Here is an 18,785-nt window from a genome sequence, read left to right on the forward strand (position 1 = left end):
CACGACACCAGTGCCAAGAAGTGAGCTGAAACAAATCATCATGGACCCCACACGACAACTCAGGTAAACGGTACCGATCCATCAGAACCAGTACACGGCACTTGAGCAGTTTATATTATATATGTCAGATAGCAGTGAACGTGGACTCACTGAATGTATGGTCTCCATTGTCTGTATGTAAAGACTGCCTGATTATATTCCTGTGTGTTTGTATGACTGACTGGTGAATAAAGTGTTATTCTGAAGCCTGGAGGTAAGAGACTAATAAACAAGGCGAAAGAACAAACACACACAAATCCAGTTTAGATCCAGTTTGTTTGCAGAAAACCTTGTTCCCAATTGGTGTCTAAAAACTTATGACTGGCAGTGTATGTGGACAGTCACCTGATGTTCTTTATTTAAATGTCACTAACAACCACACATACAGTGACACACATAGCTAGACACACACACACACACACACACATCCAAAACACAGCTGTGCCAGCTCCACGTGCGTGACAGCCCTGCGATAAGCACGATCACGTACACAACTTGCCTCAGCACTCCTCTAACCTTGCCGCTCACCAAACACACGCTGCAGTGCCCCTGGTGGGTTTGTTTTTTTACCCGTACGTTGGTAGACAAGATAAAAAAGCAAGAATGAGGAGAATTCAGAACAAGCAGCTCGGTAAACAAGAGTGCTCCGAATGAAATTCACCACAGAATTCAACTTTGCAGGACTTTTATCGAAGCCATGGCTGCGTTCACTGCATACACTCAGGCTACATTCTACGATAAAACTCTCGGGACAACCCCAATGTCATAACAGTGAGAAAAAGTACAGTGTCGACAGCCCATGGCCAAGCTCAGAGCATCTCTCTGTACTCAGCGCACACAGTGCAACCGTAGCCCTTTTTTATAACCTGGTATCAGCGGGCATGCAGGATACACAGGACCCCAGGGAGAAACCTGCTACAAAACAGAACAGCTCTCTCACGAAAAAAAAACAAAAAAAAAAAACTAAACATTTGACACTGCACTTTAAATCCTGCAGATCACCTCTGCCTGAAAGCAACTGTGCAGGAAACACTAGTGAGCTGTGTTAAACAATTCGACAGTTTAGAAGTGATTCTTTAACAAGCGACTACAACAGAGAGACAATAAATACTGTATGGTCAGTACATCAGTCTGTAGGTTCTTAAGCAGCTTACAAATACAGTACTTCAAATGATGGCCACTAGATTGAAATGTTAAGCATGATACGCATACGCAGCATCCTTTTACGGTTAAATTAAAGTAAAAATCTGATCAGAATTGCGTGGCCACATCGAATCGCTGGCGTCTCTCTGGAACATAAACAACCTGACGACTGTGGTTGAAAAGAGGAGTGGAAACGAGTGAGTGGAGAACTTCCACAACTCTTACTTTCTTTCGAATACAAATAGGGATTCACTGGTTGAAATCATAGGAGTGGACTCTTAGTTCAAGTATGTTTCCGAGGAGGGCTTGAAGATACACCTACATTTAAATAAATACTCTTAAATTAGTACACCGGGAAAAGAAAAGTCTATTTAGTGTAAATGGTTTTCCAACAAGTCTTTAAAGTACGCTGGAAATGACAAACCCCAATTTTACAAGCAATCTTACCTGAGCCTGTGTCAAACACTCTGCTATAAAACCAAACCCACATGTTAAGTTACTCAGCCAGAATAGTAAGGTAATGGAAGAAGAAGAAAATGAAGAGGAAGAAGAAGCCATTAGTCGTCACATATACATCACAAGTCCAATGTCTTAACTGAGCTACCACCTTTATTTAATATCGCTGCCATGTATCCTAACAAAATGTCCAGGTCCTCTGGCAGAAAAACAGCCCCAAAACAATAAAGAGCCACCGCCATATTTAACCGTGGGCATGAGGTACTTTTCCATATGGCTACCTCTCTTTGTGCACCAAAACCACCTCTGGTGTTTGTTGCCAAAAAGCTCTATTTTGGTTTCATCACACCATAGAACCCGATCCCATTTGAAGTTCCAGTAGTGTCTGACAAACTGAAGACTCTCGAGTTTGTTTTTGGATGAGAGTAGAGGCTTTTTTCTTGAAGCCCTTCCAAACAGCTTGTGGTGATGTAGGTGACTTCAGATTGTAGTTTTGGAGACTTTCTGACCCCAAGACGCAACTAACTTCTGTAATTCTCCAGCTGTGATCCTTGGAGATTTTTTGGCCCCTCGAACCGTCCTCTTCACAGTGTGCTGAGACAATATAGACATGCGTCCAATTCCAGGTTGATTCATAACATTTCCAGTTGACTGGAACTTCTTAATTATAGCCCTGATGGTGGAAATGGGCATTTTCAATGCTTGTGCTGTTTTCTTACAGCCACTTCCCATTTTGTGAAGCTCAACAACCTTTTGCCGCACATCACAGCTATATTCCTTGGTCTTACCCGTTGTTATGAATCACTAAGGGAATTTGGCCTATGTGTTACCTCATATTTATAACCCTGTGAAACAGGAAGTCATGGTTGAACAATTTCCTGTTCCTAGTCACTCAGGTGTACTAAAAAATGTAAAATATCAATGGGAATATACTTCAAATATATTTTTCTCATATGAATTCATAGGGGTGCCTTCTTTGCTCATATTTACCAAGGGTGCCAATATTTCTAAGGGCAAGAATTCACTGTGCGCGCTATGGCTTGCAGCAGTTTACTGCATAATACAGATAATTTCATAATCGTATTAACATAAGATACAATTAAACAGATAAAATAGTATATAAATTGCAAAAGGTTCTAGCTAGACGCAGTTTCGATCAAAGTTACTCAAAGAGGCTGGGTGAGTGGGGGAAGACGTCACTTTAAGGTCTGTGTTTGGCGTAAAGCAGCACACAAGCTACAGTGATGATGAAAACAAAATGGCAGCTTTAAAAGCTATCCATCTTTACTGTTGTAACTGCAGCAGGCACGCACGCTACAGTTCTTTTCCACCCAGATATCTGAAGACTGCAGAAAAAGACTTGTCCCTCTGTGCTGATACACTCTCTCTCTCTCTCTCTCTCACACACACAAGAACAGATAAAAACAGAAAGACACAGCATAGACAGGCACACACACATACATTAACACATACAGACACAGGCATACACACTCACAGATAAGTACACACAGAGACACACACATACAAATACACAGACTCACACACACACACACACACTCCCAGACACACACACACACGAAAGCACCCCCTTCCTTCCTCACCCCCCCCCAAACAAACAAACAAACAAACAAACATACAAACAAAAACACACACACACACACACACTTTCAGAGAGGTCAGGTCGCATTATAACAATGAACTCCAATCCTCACTAGCCTTCATGTTCAGCATATTTGACGCCGTGACCCACGTTTTTAAAAGCCGTGTGCCGAACGTGTGTCTTCATACGCCTGGGTGTGACTACTAAGAGAGCCAGGACTCTACACACACTCTTCCAGCTCCTACATATTTGTACGTCGAGATGACCTAACGCCTGAAACAGGGAGAACCTAAGTGTGTGATGAGCGAGAACTGAAATTTCTGGAAGATGGCACAGAGTGGATTTCACTCTGTCTCTTTAAATCTGTCTCTTCTCTTCTCACCTGCAGTCCTCACCCTTTCCCGTTCACACCATCTCAATCTCTTCTCTTCCCACCTGTCTCTCTCTCTCCCCACCTCTCTCGCCCCACCTGTCTCTCTCTCATGTTGCTTTGTTTTCTGTTAAATATTGTGCCACTCTGCACAAGCACCTGAATGGTCCAAACCGATTTGTAAACAAGATGTGCATGATGACCTGCTACTTAAAAAAAATAAAAAATAAAATAAAAATACAGCTGAAGATGTGAATGAACTACATCCAAGTGTGAGAGGGTGTGAGGGTTCACCGTAAAGCTCCACTAGAGGGCAGCAGCGTCTTGTACTAACACACACACACACACACACACACACACACACACACGTGCAGGTGGGCATGTCTCTGTGCCCACTCATTCCACTTGTCCACTAGTGGGGGGGCGGAGCCAAGGAAAGAGGTGGCACTGCTCTGAGCCAATCAGTATGCAGTAAGCACATTCATGTTAATTGTTGCGGCTGCAGCAGGCACCCCATGTCACACTGCAGATCCCCCTAGTGCACACACTTGGAGAGAACGAAATCACAGAAGTATTACATGTCTTTTTACACACACACACACACACACACACACACACACACACACACACACACACACACACAAACACAGAGCAAAGAATACCCAGACATGTGGGGGTGAATGTGACTAGAATATAATGTGTCTACACTTAGCAGAGGAGTGCCGACATGCAAAAGGTTACAAGCAGCTCTCGACAAAAAGCAGGCGCACACGTCGTGATCGGCCCTCGTGTCTCCCACCCCCGAAAGATTTCATATTCCAAGCGTTTGCTTGCAACCCTAAGAAATTCTCGGGGTGCTCTTTGAGCTTGCACAGTGGCACAGAAGCTGATCGAGATCCTCCTACTCTCACAGAAGATCAGAGCTGCAGAAATTAGAGAAGTCATGATAAAAATACAATTCCTGATTCGTGCAATGTGTTCTTCGGGAAGAAAAGGCTTTTTATGGCTGTTTTAACGCCCGGCAGTCTGCTTGCTGTAATAATGAAGCGGGAGAGTGAGGATTAAATGCATCCAAATGCTAAATAATCACAGCAGATTGAAAAGCACTTGTGCATGCAAACGTGTATAGCTCTGGGCCTTGTGGGTATTTGGGTTTTTCTAATTATGTGCACGACCCACACAGCCAGGTCGCTGGAGAGCAGAGAGCGCAGATCTTCTCTCAGTTCACGGGCGGACCCAGTCACGCATAATTCACAGCAGGCCTGGCTTTTTCAACCCTCCTAGGAGCAGCTATTTTTAATCTGATACTTAACATTTTACCACCAGGCAAGATAAGCAGTTCTCCAGCTCCGACGCGTCGCAGGTTACGGGTTACTAGGGAAACGGTGTTTAAATAGGGCTGTGTGGGGCTGTGCTGTGTTAAGAAAATAATCAACGACAGGGTGGTGTGATGTTACTCTAACAGCACATCTGGATGTGCTTGACTCCTTTTGCACTACAGCTATTTGCTGATAATTACAATGCTTTATTTATTCATGAAGAACACATGATGCTTTTTAATCATTTATAGTTACATCTAACATTGTAGATCATCTGAGAAACAAGCCAATTCCTGTTATCACTTATGTTATAGCATCACGTTATAGTCTTCACTCACCAGCCCTCTCGTTGTCTCTCTCTCGATGTTACTGATTGTTATACAGTATGTTAGACATTACGTATGTATATTAAACCCATAAGCATTGGGATGCTATGCATTTTTTTTTTTTAAATGAGGTAATGGCGTGTCCTTTCATTGCCAACTTCTCTCTCAAACCCACATCTGTCTCCTACTAGATCCATTTTAACCACACAGGAACCCAAACCCTGCCTACAGTAAATGGTGCAGTAAAGTGACCCTCCTCGTACTCCCGGCTGGCCTGAGAGTGTCTTTCTGAGCGTATCGGCGAATGGCAGGATATCCCACCCTGACACGGGAGAGCCGATTAGCGTTGCTCTGGGGCTCCTCAATCTGCTCTGATTACCACTCGGCTCTTCTCTTACACAAGCACTGCACCAGAGGAGGCTGTGCCCTTGAAACAGAGAGAGCGGCAGAGGACAACGAGGGAGGATCATCATACACCACCTGATTACATGGCTAATAATTAGACTCATGGACCTCATGCAGCTCATGGACCCCGTACCTACAAGTTTGGTTCACAGTTAAGCTCCATACTGCCAAAAATGTCACTGCAAGGAATTTTTAAGGTAACAGAAGTGTACCTGAGGCATGATTTTAGTCTGTCACATTCATTATCATCAGTCTGGGGTATCACTAGAACATGGAGGTGTGCAGATTCTACTACACTCGGGTCCTGGTCGTGTTCAGACGTCTGTTACACGCTGCACGGTGACGGATAAAAGGAGAGGCCGTTAAATCCCAGGGGTTCATGATATTTATTTATTTATTTAAATTTATCTTACTTACTTGCTTACTTCCTTCTTTTGTTTCTTACTTCCTTCTATTTATCCATCCATACACCAATACACCATCCATCCAACTTATTCATTCATTCATGGTTAATGACTTTATTTATTTATGTATGCTTACTTTTCTTAGTTACTTATACTTATTTCTTTCTTACTTTCCTCCCTCCCTCCTGTCCATCCATCCGGTTTATTAACTGATTTATTTCCTTCCTTTCTATTGATTTATGTTTGTCTGTTCGTTTGCTTGCTTACTAGGGGTCTTACTTTTTCTTTGCTTCTTTCCTTCCTTTCTTCCATCCATCCAATTCATTCGTTAAATTAATATATTTACTTATACTATATATACACAGTGGGGGAAATAAGTATTGAACGCGTCAACATTTTTTCCAGTAAATATATTTCCAATGAGACTATTCACATGAAATGTTCACCAGACTTTGGCATTAACTCAAGAAATCCGGAAATATAAAGAATTCACAACATAAAAGTCCATAAATAAAAGTTGTGTAATAAAGTGGAACGACAGTAAAAAGTATTGAACACGCTAAGAAAAAGCAGTTCTGCAAGGTATGGCAAGGAACCAGCTGAAATCCGTAAGTAATTATACCCCCTATCTGTGCAAAGTAATATCAGCCGGGTTAGTAAATTGATAGTCTATAAAAAGGCGTTTGTTACCAAGGTGTCACACAAGAAACGTCTCATGATGGGTAAAAGCAAAGCGCTCTTCCAAGAACTTCACAAACCTATTGCTGCAAAACATATTGATGGAATCGGATACAGATGTATTAAAAAAAACCGAATCCTTCAGTAAGCACCACTGGGGCCATAATCCACATGTGGAAGCAACATCACGCCGTCATCAACCGGCCACGCACAGGAGCTCCTCGCAAGATTTCTGACCAAGGAGTCATAAGAATAGTCAGAAGAGTAGCCCAAGAGCCAGGGACTACTCGTGAAGAGCTCCAGAAACACTCGGAGGCAGCAGGTGCCATCGTCACAGAGAAAACAATAGGCAATGCACTCCACTACTCACGCTCACCACGCAAGACTCCATTACTAAAGAAAAGGTGTGTCGAAGCGCGTTTAAAGTTTGCTACAACTCATTTGGACAAACCTATGAAATACTGGGAGAGTGTAGTCTCGTCAGACGAGAGCAAAATGTAACTTTTTTGCTGTCATACTACACACCGTGTTTGGAGAAGAACTGGCACTGCACATCACTCTAAAAACACTATACCAACAGTGAAGGTTGGAGATGGAAGCATCATGGTGTGGGGCTGTTTTTCATCGCATGGTACTGGCAGACTTCATATAATTGAAGGAACGATGAATGGAGCCCTTTACCGGGAGATTCTTGAGAAGAATCTGCTGCCATCCCCCAGGATGATCAAGATGAGACGTGGGTGGAGCTTCCAGCTGGAGAAAGATCCAAAGCGTACAGCAAAGGAAACTCTCAACTGGTTTCAGAGAAAAAATAAATCAAGGTGTTAGAATGGCCTTAAATCCAATTGAACAAAATTTAAAGACAATATGTTTAGAAGAACGGGCCAAAATCACACCTGAATACTGTGGCCTGTTAATTTCTTAAGCGTCTTGAAGCTGTCATTACAAACAAAGGCTTCTCCACTAAGTATTAAATACATTTCAGTTAGCGTGTTCAATACTTTTTTCCCCCCGGGTCATTCCACTTTATTACACATAACTTTAATTATGGACTTTAATGTTGTGAATATATATATATGTATATATGTGTGTGTGTGTTGTTATATTTTTCAAAACTACAGATATTCCGCAGATTTGGGCCAAGACGCATCATGTGAGATTATCACAACTCACATTCAGCCAAAGCCCTCTTTGATTCATGTACATCAAAAACGAGTACAGCTAAAATGTCTTATTTACCAGCAAACAACACGGTAAAAAATTGCAATTTCACCAACTCACAAACTTCCCTAATAAAGCACGCAATGCATTGCATCGCGATGTTTGAAAAAGGCCAGAGCAAAATCAAGCATTTTGGCCGCATCAATCACAAAAAAAACCCCTCCACAAATCCTGTATGGAGTGATATACTTCTCAGCTTGACTGACTGATCACCTGAACTGAGCTTGGTTTATTCCAGAACTCAATGATTTAATACAACCCTAACCCTTTACATTTCAAAGCAGAAGAAGTGCTGAAGCGCGGTCTCATGCACATGTTCTGAATCTACACTGTAACACACTGTAACAGCTTCAGGGTTTATGGGTTGTAAATAGTTCAGGAAAAAATACTAATGGCTCTAATACATAAACATGATGGTCCATAACTGCATAATTTGGGTGATAGAATATTGCATATTTAGCCTGTGCTCATGAAATAAATCTGTGGTGTAAACTTTTTTTTTTTTTTTTTTTTTTAAAAAAAAGAGTGTACAGGGGGTGTCAGGCTAAAAAAGTTTGAGAATCCCTGCCATATTTCAGCACCCCTACTAACATGCAGAGATGAGGAGAAGACTCATGAAAACAGTTTAAAAAGAGAGAGGCAGACCTTCTGTCCATTGATGGAGCTCGGTTAAAACGGACATAAAGACGTCTTTCCATCGACGGAGGTGAGCTGTATAGACGCGCGCGAGGGTAAAAATGCGGTGAAATGCTTACGCGGAGTTTCTGACAAAATGACAAATCCTTCTCCACAGCACAGGCAACAGTCCCTTTCTCTTTCAGACACACAGTCCTGATTTAGGTACTGCGTGCTCTACGTCGGTCTGACTTGTGTGTAAGAGCGGAGGCTGCTGTTAGGACCTGAGGCTCTATACACACATCGGCTCATTCCAGCGGTCGACCGTGGCATTCATTACAGTTTAATGATGTGCTAGCAGTGGCCTGTTCGAACACTAAGCCTTGCCATTTCCACTGGAAAAGACAGGCTAATGGGATTCAGTAGAGAATGCCTGCAGGCTATAGAGCTGCGTGTGGGATGGAAGCCACCTACACACACACACACACACACACACACACACACACGAAACACCCACAAATACAAATTTCGGCCATGCATAGAGGACACCAACTTTCACAAAGCATACTGAGACTGATGTAGCCCCTGACTCAAACCTAAAAAAAACCAAACATGTGTATATATTTGGAAGGTCAGTGCAAGGTCAAAGCCTGATGAAGCAATGTTAGGACTTGGGTTGGGTGCTTTGACGAAAATATCAAAATCATGATTCTTGAAGAGATTTCTACTATTACACCCTTATCACACTTATCACGTTATATACAGTGCCCTCCACTAATATTGGCACCCTTGATAAATATGAGCAAAGAAGGCTGTGAACAATTGTCTTTGTTTAACCTTGTGATCTTTTGTTAAAAAAAAATTCACAAAAATACTCTGCTCTCATGGACATCAAACAATTGCAAACACAAGACAGTGTTATTAAAAAAAAAAAGAAAAGGTTAAATATAGGTGTGCAACAATTATTGGCACCCCATGAATTCATATGAGAAAACTATATTTGAAGGATATTACCACTGACCATTTTTTTTAGTACACCCGGGTGACTAGGAACGGGAAATTGTTCAACCATGACTTCCTGTTTCACAGGGGTATAAATATGAAGTAACACATATGCAAAATTCCCCTAGTCTTTCATAACAATGGGTAAGACGAAGGAGTAGAGGCTTTTTTTCTTGAAATCCTTCCAAACAACTTGTGGTGATGTAGGTGACTTCGGATTGTAGTTTTGGAGACTTTCTGACCCCAAGACGCAACTAACTTCTGTAATTCTCCAGCTGTGATCCTTGGAGATTTTTTGGCCACTCGAACCGTCCTCTTCACAGTGTGCTGAGACAATATAGACACACGTCCAATTCCAGGTTGATTCATAACATTTCCAGTTGACTGGAACTTTTTAATTATAGCCCTGATGGTGGAAATGGGCATTTTCAATGCTTGTGCTGTTTTCTTACAGCCACTTCCCATTTTGTGAAGCTCAAGAACCTTTTACTGCACATCACAGCTATAGTCTCATCCAAAAACAAACTCGAGCGTCTTCAGTTTGCCAGACACTACTGGAACTTCAAATGGGATCGGGTTCTATGGTCAGATGAAACCAAAATAGAGTTTTTTGGCAACAAACACCAGAGGTGGTTTTAGCGCACACAGAGAGGTAGTCATATGGAAAAGTACCTCATGCCCACGGTTAAATATGGCGGTGGCTCTTTAATGTTTTGGGGCTGTTTTTCTGCCAGAGGACCTGGACATTTTGTTAGGATACACAGCATCATGGACTATCAAATATCAACAGATATTAAATAAAAACCTGACTGCCTATGCCAGAAAGATTTAAATGGGCCGTGGTTGGATCTTCCAGCAGGACAATGATCCAAAACGTACACGTGCATCTAAAAAATGTGAATATCGTGGAAAAGATCATTTCCCCCCGTGATTTAATTAAAAAAGTGGAACTTTCATATTCTAGATTCATTACACATAAAGTGAAATATTTCAAGTCTTTTTTTGTTTTAATCTTGATGATTATGGCTTACAGCTCATGGAAATAAAAAAAATCCAGTATCTCAAAATATTACAATAAAGAATTTATAATACAGAAATGTCGATAATAATAAGAGAATGGCCGTCAGCCTGCTTTCTATATTTTTATTAGTAATAAAAGGATACAGATATACTCGAAAACAGACAATTACAAAGATAATAATAAGATAATCATTTATGGATCCAGTAAAACATTTCTGTGATGATGATGATGATAATAATAATAATAATAATAATAATAATAATAATAATAATAATAATAATAATAAATGACATGCTATCAAATCATTATAGCCTATTGATACACCTACAGTTTGGAGATGAGTGGGGAAACTTTAGACAGATGTTTTAGCTCCATCTCTAATCCTGACAGTCTGACCTGTCCTGTCAAAAAACCTTCCCTTCTTACAGCTGTCTCCTCAACCGTTTCTCTTTGGGAAACCTTCCGTGTGAGAAAAGGTAAACAGCCAACTAACTACGGTAAGATTCACAATGTGTCGGTCGTTCAGCCAAAACAAGGAGCTTGTCATAAAAGTCAGTTTAGAGAATAACCGTCAATATAGATGATAATCTCGATTATGGGCAATGTAGTTTAGAATATAAAATATAATAGAAGCTGAGACTTAGACTTATTACTGTTGCCCGGACCAATATGGCGGCGATGCTGCCGTACGATCCAGCTGCCAATGTATTTATATGTCTAGGGCACAAAGTATTGACTTAAAGGGGGTCAATAATTGTTGCCCACCTATATTTAACAAAAGATAAACCTGTGTTTTGTTTGTAATTGTTTGATATCCATGAGAGCAGAGTATGTTTGTGATTTTTTTTAACAAAAGATCAAAAGGTTAAACAATAAAGACAATTTTTCACAGCCTTCTTCACTCATATTTACCAAGGGCGCCAATATTAGTGGAGGGCACTGTATATCGTTCATATCACCCAGCCCTAATTAGGATTCTTGTTCTGGTGGGTTGACATTAGCGATGATCGCTGTTAGTCCATGGACAGATTTCAGAAAAATACATACAAATAAGGCTGGATATATAAAAAATACGGCTGTCTTGAAGTGGATTTTTATTATTATTATTATTATTTTTTACTTTTGTGGAAGCAAGAACAGCACCACCAATGGTTATAAATAAAAATGCATAGAATGATATGAAGTAGGGTCTGGGGCTGATTTCTTTCGAACAGGAAGTAAAAGTCATGTCAGTGGATTACACTGGTGTAATGCCGCTGGGATTTCGTGTGTATTTTAGGGTCATTTATTTAAGCCCTCTTCACTGACTCATCCATAACATATCACCAGCGGTGACTGAGAAGGCAAACGTCAAATACTATAGCGAGTGAAAAAACATGAACAAGATGAATTACTTTCTCACTGCTCATAGATCCCCCCCCCCCCCCCAAAAAAAAAAAAAAACGTCTTTGAAGAAACTAGAAATAAAATGTTAAGCAAATACCGTCTGATCAAGATGCAAATTAAAGATCGGACAAAAGAACTGGTTAACTAGACCACCTTTCTGTTTCATCATGCTTGCTGTTGCTGCTGACTTGAAAATAATAAAAAAAAGCTACCAAAAACAGTGTTCAGTGGTCATTCAATTGGTGTGTTCCAGTGTGTATGTGTAATAGTTTTACACACACACACACACACACACACACATGAATCACAGCATTGCTACTTACTTTTAAATTCTTTCTTCAGGCTGCTACAGCACAACTTAATAAACATAAAAAGGCTCAGTGGGCTGCTCTATGTTGGTTTTTTTCTGAAAGAGCAGGAAAGTAGTGGACTTTTGGAGGTCAAGTCGAGGACATACATCTGTCTGGGAGAGAAGGAAAGGCACTTGGGAATGTGGGAAAGGAGAGCAGAGCATAATGAGTGAGGGACTGCAGGACAGAACGTGATGAAGTTTGTGTGTGTTTGTGTGCTGGGAGGTCACTGTCAGGATAAAGGATAAAGAGTTTTACTGCAAGGACCAAAGAAAAAGCTAGTCAATCAGTTATATTCATGACATGTCTTTGACAATAAGTGCAGGCAATAAATGCAGTCTAGTTTCAGGACTCGTCACAGCATTCAGACTGCATTAGTCTGTATTCCTCTCTCTCTCTCTCTCGGTCCCTGGCCTCCTAGACCCAAGTGCTGTCCCTGGCCCCGTTCACACCTGGCATTAACATGCGTCCCGGGTGAACGAATCACAAGTGGGCATGACCATTCACACCTGTCATTATGAAGGAGTCTTCACTGAGCACAATCTGATCAGATTTCATACAGCATTTCCACAGGAGAAAAGCAGGAGACCAGTATAAGGAAACCGGGAGGAAACGGAAGTACCCGGAGGAAACCCCTGCAGCACAAGGAGAACATGCAAACTCCGCGCACACAGGGCAGCGGCAGGAATCGAATCCCCAACGCTGGAGGTGTGAGGCGAACGTGCCAACCACTAAGCCACCGTGCGCCCATGATCATTACTAGTTTGACTAAGTATTGATTGCTTGGAACATTTGACAACAAAGGGTCAAATACGGTGTTCCTCAAGGCAATGTACAAGGTCCTCTACTGTCGTCTAGATGTTAATATTTGGAAGACTACACCACTGATACAGTACAACCAAGTACAACAAAAGCGTACAGACTATAGTACAAATTAATATACAAAATGTGAATTAACACACAAAGAAAAAAATGAACATTAACTGGTAATTAATTCTATGAAATAATGATAATGAGCCTTGATTGATCACGTATACATATGCACAGTGAAATTCTTTTCCCCAGCATGTCAGGAAGTTGGGGTCAGAGCGCAGGGTCAGCCATGATACAGCACCCCTAGAGCAGAGAGGGTTAAGGGCCTTGCTCAAGGGCCCAACAGGGGCAGCTTGACAGTGCTGGGGCTTTGACAGTGCCCGACCTTGTGATCAGTAACCCAGAGCCTTAACCGCCAAGCCACCACTGCCCCAATGACAAATATTTATGAAATAATACTGATACAGGATCACATTTGTCTGGTAAGACAGGAAATTTGTCTCAGAGTATAATGGTTGTATAATGGTTACTCTGTTGTCTTAAGTACACTCATGGTGTGAACTATTGATTCAGACCTTGTCTCGCAAACGTCCCACCCCCTCGCATTGTAGCTAAAACACTCGGAGCTGAAAAAGGAAACAATTTCAATTTCAGACTTCCCAATTCTGAGGTAAAATGAATAAACGAATGCAGTATTATTGCGGTCTTCTTTTTAATGAAATATTTGTCATTAAGCTAAACACGATGTACAATGATGTAGCAGGATAGATTTACAAGAATCATCCTCGCCAGTCCCCTCATCAAGTGCAGCTGTGTAAATATAGAAAGCCGAGCTGATGCTGATATTCCTTCCATGTCCTTCTGTGGTAAAGTCCAGCTGCTCTACTAAAGACGCACAGCTTCACCCAATCCTGCGTAAAGCTGCCTAACAGCCTCGTCTTTACTGCCGCATTGTACCACAGCAACGCCCTGCAACAGAGAAGCCTCAGACGTCTCTGCGCTGATGAACAGTGATGAATAACAGGAAGTCAGGGTGAGTGAGCCGACACAACCCCCCCCCCCCCCAAAAAAAAAACAAAAACAAAAACGAAATCTCACTTAAAAGTCAGAGGAACCGACTGCATGTCTCTGACGGGCTACTAAACTGTTGGCTCAGCATGTGGAGTGTATTAAATGAAGATCTTCTCTGGCACGTGAAAAGATCGCACGTGAAAAATGCATGTCCAAAATGAACTTAACACACATGATAAAAGTGATTTAAGAGCTAAAATGAAAGTTAATGTGCAATTTAAAGGAGCGCAGAGATGTAGTGGTGAAAACTGTTACAGGGACTCGCGGTAAGTTTCCCTCATTAAGCCCAGCGCTCCTGTCCCTTCACCTCTCCGGCTTCACACACGAGTAATGGGGTGCACATTTTATCGGCCGGCTCGGAGCAGCTCTGATGAAGAATAAATCATACATAAATGAGTTGGAGAATAAGGGGCTCGTCCTCATGCTTTACTCCTTCTCCAGCTGCAGCACTTCAACACCTTTGTGCTGGAGAGACCACAAATGCCATGTTTAATAATGGCCACTGGGTTTTAAAGTTTATAAATGATCTTTTTTTCTATTCTCTGTTTTTTTTTTTTTTTTAGGATTAAATCCTTGCAGGAAAATTTTATTCAGAGCAAAGACAGAGTGTGAAAAGGGTCATTGCAGTTACGTTGCCACATTCTTGTGAGAAAATCATGGCAAGAAGCATGACAAGTAACTATTACTGTGTCATAAAAAATACTAGCCAATCATATTCCAATATGCAAATGTGTCCTGATATTAAACTGAAGGGAAGGGGGAGGAGCTTGCAGGGTTGGCTGTGGCTACAATTTTTTTTTTTATGGAGTAAAAGTGTGGGACTTTTCTACCTCTTCAATTCAATCACTTATTCTTTCGTTCTCTCCCTCCATCTTTTTTTGTCTGGCTATTAATTGTTCTTTCTTTCATGTCTGTCTATCCATATGTCTTTCTTTTGTTGTCCATCTATCCTTCTTTCTTTCATGTATGTCTATCGATCCATCTTTCTTTCATGTATGTCTATCGATCCATCTTTCTTTCATATCCATCCATCCATCCTCCTTTCATTCCTTCTTTTCCATCTATCCTTCTTTCTTTCATGTTTGTCTATCCATCTTTCTTTTTCTTTTCCATATATCCTTCTTTCTGTCAGGTCTGTTCATCTTTCTTTCATTTCTTCATGTCCATCCATCCATCCTCCTTTCTTTCTATATTTTTTTCTTTCTTGTCGATCTATCCTTCTTTCTTTCATGTTTGTCTATCTATCCATCTATCTTCCATTCTTTCTCTTTGATGTGAGGATGGATGGATTTATGGATTATCCATCCATAAACCCATCCACCCCCCCCCCCACCCCCCTTCTTTAATTCTTTCATGTCAATCTATCTTTCTTTCCTTCACATCACCATGAGGACATGTTACTTATTTGGATGAGACAGTTCTGTTTGCTCCCACACTTCATTACTGTGTGTCAAGACATAAAAGGATGCAGAACCAGGAATTAACAGGCAAACTTTTACTTCCCGGCACTATGATTAATTTAGTTGACTGGAGATTTATTAACTTTACTGTGCAGTTTTTCTTCTTTTCATTTATTGTATACTGAGTGCTTTGGCTGGCAGAAATGCACTACAATCTCTGGGGCAAATTTAAGGCAACAGTTTGTTGGTCTCTATCCCAATTACAGCACATCACTCAATCACGATTATTTGTGGAGATCTAGATTACAGTTAAATGTTAGTCTTGAGAATATATGAGGTTGAAATAATGACAGACCTAAAAAGTATTTTTAGTTCTCATCAAGCATGTCTCACAGAAGACGTACTTCTAGTGTTTAAATCCACACCAGGAATTTGAATCACAACGATATGGTTTAGATCACCTGCATAATACCTTTCCATGGAAGCAGTTAAAAGGAAAAAGGAAGTAAAAACTAATATGTGTGTGTGTGTGTGTGTGTGTGTGTGTGTGTGTGTGTGTGTATATATATATATATATATATATATATATATATATATATTATATATATATATATATATATATATATATATATATATATATATATATATATATATATATATATATATATATATATATATATATATATATATATATATACACACACACACATATATATACACACATACACACACACACATACATACATATTCCATGCCAGACACACATATATTCCATGCCAGTACTCCAAGATGTACACCAATACTGACCCAAAAGCTAAAGAAATGTCAGCTCAAAATCATATAAATAAGCCACAGAAGTTTTGGGATTCTGTTCTGTGGAGCGAGGAAACATAATTAGAACTTTTTAGCACTATGAATCAACGTTATGTCTGGAGGAAGAAGAATGAAGAAAGAACACTCTGTCCACAGTCAAGCATGGTGGTGGCTCGCTGATGCTCTGGGGCTGCTTTGCATCCTCTGGCACTGGAAACCTACAGCGTGTGGAAGGCGAGATGGATTCAGTGAAGTATCAGGAAATCCTAGGAGAAAACGTCATGCCGTCTGTGAGGAAGCTGAAGCTTGGGAGTCCAACAGGACAATGATCCCAAGCATACCACAAATTCCACCAAGGCTTGGTTACAGAAGAAGTCCTGGAAGATTCTACAGGGCCCCATAGAAAATCTCTGGTGGGATTTGAAGAAGACGGTTGCAGCACGCATACACAAGAATATTACTGAACTGGAGGCCATTGCTCATGAGGAATTAGTAAGATTCCTCAGGAACGCTGCCAGAAGTTATGCATCTCATTTGCAGCAAGTCTTAACAGCAAAAGGGTGCTCTACTAAGTACTAAAGATGTTTGCCATGAAGGGGGTGAATCATTTTGAAACTGGTCTAACTGTAGATATCATTATAATAGCCAATTTAATCAGCCTGTGGGATCACACTCTTTGTTTTTACTTACAAGTTGCATTTTCAGTTGTATTTGGGGAAACCACTTGAAGCATTCACTGTGTTGAACTATTTCAATGAGTTTTGTTTGATTTGTTCATTGCAAACAGCTGAAAGTCTATACGTTTTGACAATATGATTGGACGACTGACTCAGAAATGCATTTTTCTGTGGGAACTTGGGTGCGGTCGGTCGCATAACTGACTAGACCTGTCCGCTCGTTGCACGGCATCTCAAATGTTGTTTTTGTCGTTCTGAAATGCCTGAGTTAAAGCGTCATTAAATTGATTCGGTATAATTACTTCCCAGAGCTGTCTCACATGATTCCGTTCCCACATTTCTGGCATCTGACTCCGATCACAAGATAACACGAGGTCTGTTATAGCATTTCGACTGCGTGCTCTGAAGCACGAGTCATTTATTACATTGGAAAAAAGAGTCCCAGTTCAATACAACTTCCATTTGTATCGATACTTTGCGCCAGTTTCCCCGGAAGTGACGATTTTGTTCTCTTGAACATGAGAGATGGAAACGGTGGTTTATTCGCAAATGTTTTATGCGATACTCCAATTTTTTTTGCATTAGTTCAATTTGCGACTTGGATGGAAACAGCTACTGTCAACTCTTCACTTGACTGATTTCAGTTCATGCTAACATTAGTGGGGAATTAATTATGATTAATTGATCATAAATATTGGGAAAATCTTTACCTATTGGCTAAATTGCATCTCATTAGATCGGTTAAACATTTGAGTGCGGTCATCTGTACAGTGTGTGCAAGAGCTCTTCTCTGTTTTGATGATGAAAAGAGCATAGTAAACATTCTGTTTACAAGCTGCAACATCCGACTGGTTTTCCCAGACTGCCAAAAATAAAAGAGTTAGTCCTTTTTTTTTAAATTTAATTTTTATTCACATTCCAAATGACTAACAGAATGTTTGTACACTTATGTGTTGAGAGATTTTATGCTTGTGTTATAAAAGTGGCTTGTATTATTACGCTTTTATAATCATGACGGCTAATGTCTGATGAGGAGAGGCATAACATACATGTTCTGATAAGCTATTTAAAAGACTTGTACTGTACTAAAGACACTGTAGTAACAGGTAATGGTGCAGATCGTGCAGGATTTTATACTCCTTTAGGATGCGCTGCATCCAAACACAGTCTCTACAACACTCACACTCTGTACATGCACTCCCAACTTATTATGAGCAATATGTGGAGCAAAGAGCTGACATACACAGACACACCACACACACATACACCATCAGACACTATGGAACTAATGAGGAGTGCTTTCTTGCAGCAGAGAGAGAGAGAGAGAGAGAGAGAGAGAGAGAGAGCGGGAGGCTGTGCTAGTCTGCCCTGCCTCATAGCTTATCACACTCACCCTTTAATTGGAACCAGAAACACCCATCTGAGCATGTGTACAGTTCCCTCTGAGAGCTTGCAAGAGAGAGAGACAGCGAGACAAAGAGAGGGAGCTACTCAGTAATCCACTGCTTCTGTTGGAGTTCTAAAAATAGCCAGCCCAGATAACGGCTTGTTCGCTTCACAATGTTCTCACTTTCCTTCTTTATCACTTTTCCCCCCCTCTATCTTTTTTTTGTTGTTGGTTTTTTTTTTTTTTGTACAAACTTCTCTGATCGCTGAGCTTGAAAACTCATAAAAAA

General features: G+C 40.8%; 1 protein-coding gene across 3 annotated transcripts in view; it reads right to left on the bottom strand.

Annotated features, from left to right (window-relative positions):
- The window catches only part of lyrm4 (LYR motif containing 4), a 57,522-nt gene that overhangs the window by 5,775 nt on the left and 32,962 nt on the right, over nucleotides 1-18,785 (bottom strand). For 2 of the 3 annotated variants that reach the window (XM_047158686.2, XM_047158858.2), the window contains exon 3: nucleotides 7,422-7,534. In XM_047158686.2, coding sequence (XP_047014642.1) covers nucleotides 7,422-7,534 — 113 coding nt within the window. 3 annotated transcript variants of the gene reach the window in all.

The sequence above is a fragment of the Ictalurus punctatus genome, chromosome 1 (assembly GCF_001660625.3).
Source record: "Ictalurus punctatus breed USDA103 chromosome 1, Coco_2.0, whole genome shotgun sequence".
NCBI classification, from domain to species: Eukaryota; Metazoa; Chordata; class Actinopteri; order Siluriformes; family Ictaluridae; genus Ictalurus; species Ictalurus punctatus.